This window comes from Haplochromis burtoni, unplaced genomic scaffold (assembly GCF_018398535.1).
Source record: "Haplochromis burtoni strain Fernald_Lab_line unplaced genomic scaffold, NCSU_Asbu1 Contig_382, whole genome shotgun sequence".
NCBI lineage: Eukaryota > Metazoa > Chordata > Actinopteri > Cichliformes > Cichlidae > Haplochromis > Haplochromis burtoni.
In genome coordinates, this window is record NW_024582743.1 from 7860 (window position 1) to 16254 (window position 8395).

General features: G+C 45.3%; 1 protein-coding gene across 1 annotated transcript; it reads right to left on the minus strand.

Moving 5' to 3' along the window:
• Positions 1–3564: 3564 nt before the first annotated feature.
• LOC121811925 (GTPase IMAP family member 7-like) lies at positions 3565–5434 on the minus strand. Its single transcript, XM_042212621.1, has 2 exons — positions 5405–5434; positions 3565–5331 (listed from the first exon to the last, which is right to left on the minus strand). The coding sequence occupies exons 1-2, from the start codon at positions 5430–5432 to the stop codon at positions 4589–4591; spliced, it is 771 nt and encodes a 256-aa protein (XP_042068555.1). The 5' UTR covers positions 5433–5434; the 3' UTR covers positions 3565–4588.
• Positions 5435–8395: the final 2961 nt, after the last annotated feature.

Sequence of the window (8395 nt, forward strand, 5' to 3'; positions counted from 1 at the left end):
ACAATGGCATGAAGAAAACAAAAGGCTTAAATACAGACATGAGGTGATCAGGGGAAGTGGGGACACATGGGGGAACAGCTGACAGACATAAACCTAATGACAGGACCAGGAGAGGAAAGCTAAATACAATGAACAAAGAACACATGACATTGTCAAAATAAAACAGGAAATACTAAAACTAAACATGACAACACAACTTAACAGACCTAATACGTGATGAATAAATACAAAACCCCAAAACATAGAAAACCCAGGAACAATAACTGCCTAAACTAAAGGCAGATAGGAAATAACACAAACTAAATCACATAACAAAATGAGACAAATACAAACATGAACTCAGAGCGCTGGGTCAGAGACCCAGCCTGTGACAGAGCCCCCCCCTCAAGGGCGGATTCCAGACGCCCAAAACCAGAAAACAAACACAAAACCACGACAACCCACCCAGGGCGGGCGGAGGGGGACCAGGAAGGAGGGCCGGAAACAAAACCAAAAACAAAGCACCAGAAGCACACAGGCCAAAAACAACAAGGGTACAAGAGTCCGAGACCCAGCTTCAGGAGGGCGACCATGAACCCGGCAGAACAGGAGCGAATGGCGAAGCGGTTCAGGCGGCCGCCCCGGAGGTCGACAGCAAAACAAAAGAGAGGACAAAAGTTCGGGAGGCCGACCAGGAGGCCAACGGTCCAGCAGTCCACAATCCATGAGCTCAGGGGGCCGACCCGGAGGTCGAGAGCACAGCAGGTCATAGTTCACCAGTTCAGGCGGCCGACCCTGATGGCAACGAAGTCCAGCTGACGGCCCGGAAAGCGGCCGGCGATTCCGAGGGGCAAAACGTGGCCTGGGCGGCGGCAACACAGCCGCAGGACCAGGCGAGGCCGACACAGAAGCAGAGGCCAAAGCTGGACCAGGCGAAGCACAAACTGGAGCTGGTCCAGGCGAAGCAGAAGCAGAGGCTGAAGCTGGACCAGGTGAAGCACAGACCGGAGCTGGTCCTGGCGTAGCAGAGGCAGAACCAGGTGACAGTGAGGCAGCCACAGGTGGTGGCTGGACGGGCTCCTCAGGCCCCCCAGCCGACATGGCAGGAGGCTGTGTAAGTTGCAGCAACACACAGTCTATATTGGGTGAAATGAGTTTATATGTGTTCTCAGACTGAGGTGTGGCAGAACCAGGCGAGGCGTCGTCCTCAGGCTGAGGCGTAGAAGCAGCAAGCAGTAGTGCAGCAGGTGGTGGTCCTGCAGGTGGCGGCACGGGAGCCGCAGGAGGTGGCGCTGCAGCCACAGGTGGTGAAGCAGAAGGTGGCTGAACGGTGTGTAGAAGTAAGAACCAAGAATCACACGTCGGATCATAATCACCTAGCTGAGGCGTAGGCAGTGGTGGTCCTGCAGGCGTCAGCACGGGAGCCGCAGGAGGTGGTGCTGCAACCACAGGTGGTGAAGCAGAAGGTGGCCAGACGGGCTCCTCGGGCCCTCCAGCTGACGTGGCGTGAGGCTGAACGGGCTCCTCGGGCCCTCCAGCTGACGTGGCGTGAGGCTGAACGGGCTCCTCGGGCCCTCCAGCTGACGTGGCGTGAGGCTGAACGGGCTCCTCGGGCCCTCCAGCTGACGTGGCGTGAGGCTGGCTGGGTTCTCCCGAACCTCCAGCAGACGAGACGTGAAGCTGGCTGGGTTCTCCTGAACCTCCAGCAGACGAAACATGAAGCTGGCTGGGTTCTCCTGAACCTCCAGCAGACGAAACATGAAGCTGGCTGGGTTCTCCTGAACCTCCAGCAGACGAAACATGAAGCTGGCTGGGTTCTCCTGAACCTCCAGCAGACACATGAAGCTGGCTGGGTTCTCCTGAACCTCCAGCAGACGAAGCATGAGGCTGGCTGGGTTCTCCTGAACCTCCAGCAGACGAAGCATGAGGCTGGACGGGCTCCCCGGGCCCTCCGGCTGACACTGAAATTGGCTGCACCAGCTGTACCTCCGTCTCCGGCTCCAAACCGGCCTGGATAGCCGTCCCACAGCAGCTTAGCTGAGCCTGAGGGCTAGCATTTCCAGGGCAAACAGTCTCTTTGTAGCCGGGCTCATTAATTGGAAAAGTAGTGTCAAAATCAACAACCTCCTGAGAGAAAACATGAGGAGCCAAAATTAATCACTCCCTTGCGTTCGTGATGCGGAGCGTCGGTGGCGCGCGCGCCGTTTCTTCTTGGAAGTGGAAGACGGCGGAGCGATGGGTGGAAGTCCCTGGTAACTCCGAGGTCCCCCGAGAGCCAGTCGAGTTCCCCGGAAAGAGTGCTCGTGCTCCGGAATGAGCCACGGCTTCCACCGGAGCTCCTCCTCCAAGAGAGCGCAGAATATAGACTGGCGCTCGTCGTCGTCCAAGTCTATGGTGTGCGGCGCTTCCTCGCGCTGAACTGTGACAGGAGTATGGCGAGACTGTGATGAGGGCGTGGAAACTGGTGAGCTGAGAGGTGGTGACGCTGCGGCGAATCTCAGCGAACCGACACGAACACACTCAGGTTCCGGAGGCAGCAATGGAGATGACTGATTGTGGGGTTGTTGTGACTGGTGGGTGCTGGAAGCCATTTCCTGACTCGACAGTTCCTGGGCCTGCAGCATCTCCTTTATCCTCGGTAAAGGCAGCAACTATGGCAGGTGAGTCCGGGAGCTGGAGAAGGCGGGGATCCCTCTCCATAATAGCTTCAGCAACGTTAACCATCACCAGCTTGCTCTTCAAATCGGGCGCTGTAAAGATGCGGTCGAGGATCGCTTGGATACGAGCCGTCTCCTCCAGACACTCGACGAGAGCTGCATCCGCTGGGTCCATACTGTCGGTTCGTTCTGTCACGGCGGGGTGCGCCGTGTGTGTGGAAACAGGACCCAAAAGCAGATGACGATGAGGAGTAGTAAGGTTTAACAGAAAGGTGAGGCTTTATTTAAATGACGGCAGGGTTAAACCAGGAAACCAAAACAAACTGGCAAAACACTAAGAAACAAAACACTAAAGGTACTAAGACCAAAAACTATAACTATAACTGAGGTGGAAAATAACAGGCAAAGACTAAGACTATAACTGTAACTCTGGTGAGATAAACAGACTAAGACTAACGTGGAATTAACAGACGAAAACTAGAACTATGGCTGAGGTAAACAGACGAACCGACAATGGCATGAAGAAAACAAAAGGCTTAAATACAGACATGAGGTGATCAGGGGAAGTGGGGACACATGGGGGAAACAGCTGACAGACATAAACCTAATGACAGGACCAGGAGAGGAAAGCTAAATACAATGAACAAAGAACACATGACATTGTCAAAATAAAACAGGAAATACTAAAACTAAACGTGACAACACAACTTAACAGACCTAATACATGATGAATAAATACAAAACCCCAAAACATAGAAAACCCAGGAACAATAACTGCCTAAACTAAAGGCAGATAGGAAATAACACAAACTAAATCACATAACAAAATGAGACAAATACAAACATGAACTCAGAGCGCTGGGTCAGAGACCCAGCCTGTGACAGATACTGATTATTTAATATTCATCACATTAGGTAAGTTCTGGTTATTGGTTATGATTTCTAGTGTTTAGGTGTTTCTGTGGCTCTTGTCATCCTTGTCTCTATGTTCATGTATTTGATGTTTGACTTTGATAGTCTCGTGTCCTGTGTTCAGTGTTTTGAGTATTGCTCCTGTTTGCTCCGTCCTCGCGTCCCTCTGTGTGTATTTATAATGTGTGCTTCTCCCTGTTCCTCATCGGACCGTCTGTGTGCCTTCCTCCGTGTTGCCCCTGTGTTTCCTCCATCAGCTTTCCTTGCGTTTCCTGGTACCTTGTCCCTTGCTTCGGGTCTCTATCCTCAGGTTATGTGTTTATGCTTATTTTCCCTGCCCAGGTTTTAGTTAGTTTCCTCAGTTCCTCCTGTTTGTAGTTTTTGTACAGCTGGCAATAAAAGCTTGTTTTTTGTTATCATCCACCCTCATCTCCGTGTGCCTGCATTTGGGCCCTCAATCTCCTCCTGCCATGCCATGTGCCTCACCAGACCTGACATAAATGGCAGGTATCTGAGATATTTCAGAGCATCCTGTTAGTTTCTTTAAAATAACTGGAGGCTTTTGTTTTGGAAATAAAATTAAATTGAGATTTTCCTATACCGGCTTGTACAATTTCAGAAACAAAACTCCCCATTCTTAAAGCATACTGATTTCATAGTTTCATCTCTTGTTTATTGGCCACATTTGTTTGTGTGTGTAGGTAAAAAAGTAAGACAGGAGGCCTTTTGAAATTTAACTGACATTTTACTTTCAACCCTAATTCAAAATAAATTTTGGGACAGTGTGTAAAATTTAAGAAAAAAACAAAATGCAATGATGTGGAACAACAATGACATCAAGAGGAAAGAAAATATGCCAGATGTGCAAACACTATTATACAGAGAATAAAAGGCATAAGACAGCATGTCACCTTAAATCTCACAGCTTATTCAATTTTGCTGTGCAAAAAAAGCCACTGTGATTACTAAAGATGGGAGTTAAGAGCTGTTTGTTCACCTTACAGACATATTATCGACTCACAAGAATAGCTGGCATGGTCCTAGTCATCAGCCCAGCCCTTTGCATTAGCCAACACTTTCTGAAACAGGAGGACTTTTCGCTGCAGTTCCAACATGAAGGGAGCGTTCTTTAAAAGCTTTTCAGGTGTGTCTTTATCTTCTTGCTGCAGAATCGTCTGTGCCTTCTGAAACATTTCATCAGTGTAGTGTGATCCTCCATTTGCTGCCACCATGTCATCAATCTTCTTGATCAGCTCAACCACCTGAGTTCTCTTCTTATTCATGTTGTTGAAAACATGGTATCTATTACCACATCGATTCAGCAACTCTTTGAGTTTAGGATGGCTGTTTCTTGTCAAATACTCATGTATGGTTGTTTTCTTGTGAGTCAGGTCATCACCATGAGTAAACAGAATCATCATGTAGTTTGATGCCTCAGGTCCAAAGAGTTGCTCCAGGGCTTGCACACAGTTGTTTTCTTCTTTGGTAAACCGGCCAATCTGAAGGACCATCAGGAAAACATGAGGGCCTGGAGAGCTCATCTGAATGGATTTTGCAATTTCTTTCTTTATGTCATCTGCACGTTTAGATGTATCCAGAAAGCCAGGGGTATCGACCACATGGATCACTCTCTTGCAGTGTTTAACTCGTTCTCTTGCACAGGTCGCCGTCACCGACTCTAAACTCACTTCAGACTCAAAAAGCTCTTTTCCCACAATCGTGTTGGCAGCAGCACTTTTCCCAACACCCGTTTTCCCAATCATCACAATCCTCAGAGGATCACCTGCAGAAAGAAAAAAATGTTTAGTTAGAAACCCAAATTTAGTTGAAAATCTCATTTAAAGCATCTTTTTTACCTTTAGGGATTGAGTCGCTGTTGCCCATCTCTAGTGCGTTTGGAGAATGAAATTGAAGCAGCACTCCACAGTTTTAGTGTGCACTCCGCCCAGAGGGTGGAGCTAATTCTCAGCCTATATCAGCATGAGTCTGACCTATTTCAAAGCAAGTTCAGAGACGCTGCTGAAACCCACAGCACTCTTCATTAAACATTTGCCAAGATGAATTCTCCTGAGCCTTCTCGTAAGTGACAGTTATTTAGTTTTATTGCTTCTTGTCAAAGTTCATCACATTTATGAATCATTTGCTGATGTAATAATGTGATAATGAATTTCTGACCTCGAGATACCCGTATTGGGACCAAGTATCACGTGTTTATTTGAAAATAACATAAAACACAAACAGATTTAACCTCCTGCATTTTTGGAGCATCAGTATTCATCATTTGTCCCAGAGGAGGACAAGCTGAGGACTAGCCCTTTAACCCTGGTCTGGGCCTGCGCCAGGGATTGGCAGATGCAAGTAGACTTGGATCAGAGGCTAATTTATTAATCCTCGGGTGGTTCCTCTGGGAATTCGATTCCAAAAAAGACAGCCGACATAAGTTACGAGTTACAGAATATTATATATATATGTATATATTATTATATATATATATATATATATATATATATATATATATATATATATATACTATATATATATATATATATATATATACATACACACACACACACACATATATATATAAATACAGAGACAATATAAATAAAATATACGAAGGGGATAAATAGAATAAATAGGAATAAAAATACAAGTGAATTGCACATTTCAAGTATTTAGTCTATTGCACCATTGACTATTTACAAAGATGCAAGTGGACTTGGATCAGAGGCTAATTTTTCCCACAGAGATAATAAGAACTACTCTGCGATCAGACCTTGTCCTCTGGTCTAAATCCCAAAAACTTGCGTACGTCATTAAGCTGACGGTACCATGGGAGGAAGCAACTGAGGAAGCATTTGAGCTTAAGAGGCTGCGGTATGCCAACTTGGCAGCTGGGGCAGAGGACAGAGGCTGGAAGATCAAGGTGTGGAAGTGGGGTGCAGGGGCTTTGTAGCCAGTACGACAGCAAAACTGCTTAGAGAGATTGGGATCGGAGGACAGGCACAACGGTAGTCTATAAGAGAATTGGCTAACACTGCTGAGAGGAGCAGTCACTGTGGCTAAAGAGGGCTGACATCACTTGGGCAGCTAAGGCAGTCAGCTAAGCACGAGACACACCCCCAGGATTGATCAACCCGTGGTGGGCCTGCCTCAGCAGGGGGCATCAAAAGGGTAGAAAACTTAACACTAGAAATTCTGCTGGTTGACTGATACAGCTGTCTCAGGGCCTCCTGGGGGCCGTGCAGTTAACATCATGGTAATGAAACCTAAAGGAGGTTTCCACTGCCTCTCTTTTAAGTACGCTTTTAGATACGGTGAGGGGGGGGTGTAGGATGTAGTCCGATCCAGTGGGGAGGTGTAGGATGCCAGATCAGGCGCCCCCCTTCCAGCTCTCCTCTCTGATCTTTTCTCTGTTGTCTTACTTCTCTCTATCACCTTTTCTATTCCTTTGAAAAAGTGAGGCTCCATAAATATTAAAGAGGTACAAGAAAGTAAATTGTAGAAAACTAAACAGAAGAAAGTAGAAGAGAAGTAGAAGAGAAATAACAATTTTAACATAAACCAGTGACACACTCCGGGGCCTGATCAACCCTGGCAGGGCCTCCTCGGATAAGGGTGTCTAGTGATAGACGTGGCCAAAACACCCGATGAATCCAAGGTCCACTGCTGGAGTGAAGATGGTAGATCGTAAATAATTGTTTTTTTGTAGTTTTTTTTTCTTTTCTTCTTTTCTTTATCTCCTCTTTTCCCTATATATGTATTTGTAAATGCATGTAATGATTTTAAATATATGTGATTCTGTTTGTTTTTTGTTTTTGTGTTGTTTTCATTGTTGTGCTGATAATGAATAAAACATGTAAAATAGAAACTTGCCTCTTGGCTTGTTCGTTTTTTACTTCTTTTTACAAGGACGACATGCTGCTTTGCTTGTGTTATTGGTTTGATCTAGTTTGGTTTGGTTTCCATCTCCAGGGCAAAAACACTTTTTAATTTGTGAATACAAAAAATTGACGATAGCCTGTTGTTCATGTCCTGGTCAATGCTGGCCTTTCTTTTTCACAGTAATAAAGATATGTGAAAAAACAAGGCAACTCCCCGTCTTCATTTCCAGTCATTTCCAATCTCATAAAGTGATAAAATGGCATTCAGGTATTTCGTGACATGATTATGCCTTGATGATTTTTTAACAGCAGTAATCATAATCACTAATGTGCTCTATGGGAGTATAAAACATTTGATAACAGGTTTTTATTATGTTCAGAAATCTTAGTAGTTTCCAAACAGCTTTAGATAAAGGTTAAAATGTAACAACAGGTGAAACACTAATTTGAATATTTCAATCTGACACATAAAACTAGTGCAAATATAAAGTTACTGTCATTGTATTTTGAAAATGAGTCCTGTGGTCTGTCTGTAGTTTTGCTGTTATCAAGTTACTGTAAAAATATAAATATAAAACTTTTATATAAAACTTCTATACACTGAGCATTGATTCCCTATTACCTCTTTTCATTCCCCGGGGGTTTATAACTACTGCCTCATGTAATTTTGTCTCCTCTCTCCCATCATCTATACTTTGTCCTTGTTTTCCTTCTCCCTAAATTCTCTCTTTCTCTGGAGATTCCACAGATTTTGTTAAAAAGAAGCTTTCCCTGCCCACATTCACTTAGTTCTTACTCCTACAGGACTATTTGTTGATGTCTCTAACAATGTAAACTCTTTACCTAACAGTATGAAGTATTCTGAGGCAAGTAGTGCCGCAATTTGGTACAATATAAGTAAAACTCAGATCGATGCTCTGACCTCTTCCTCAAATTATGATATGATACCAAAATAGTAAATAG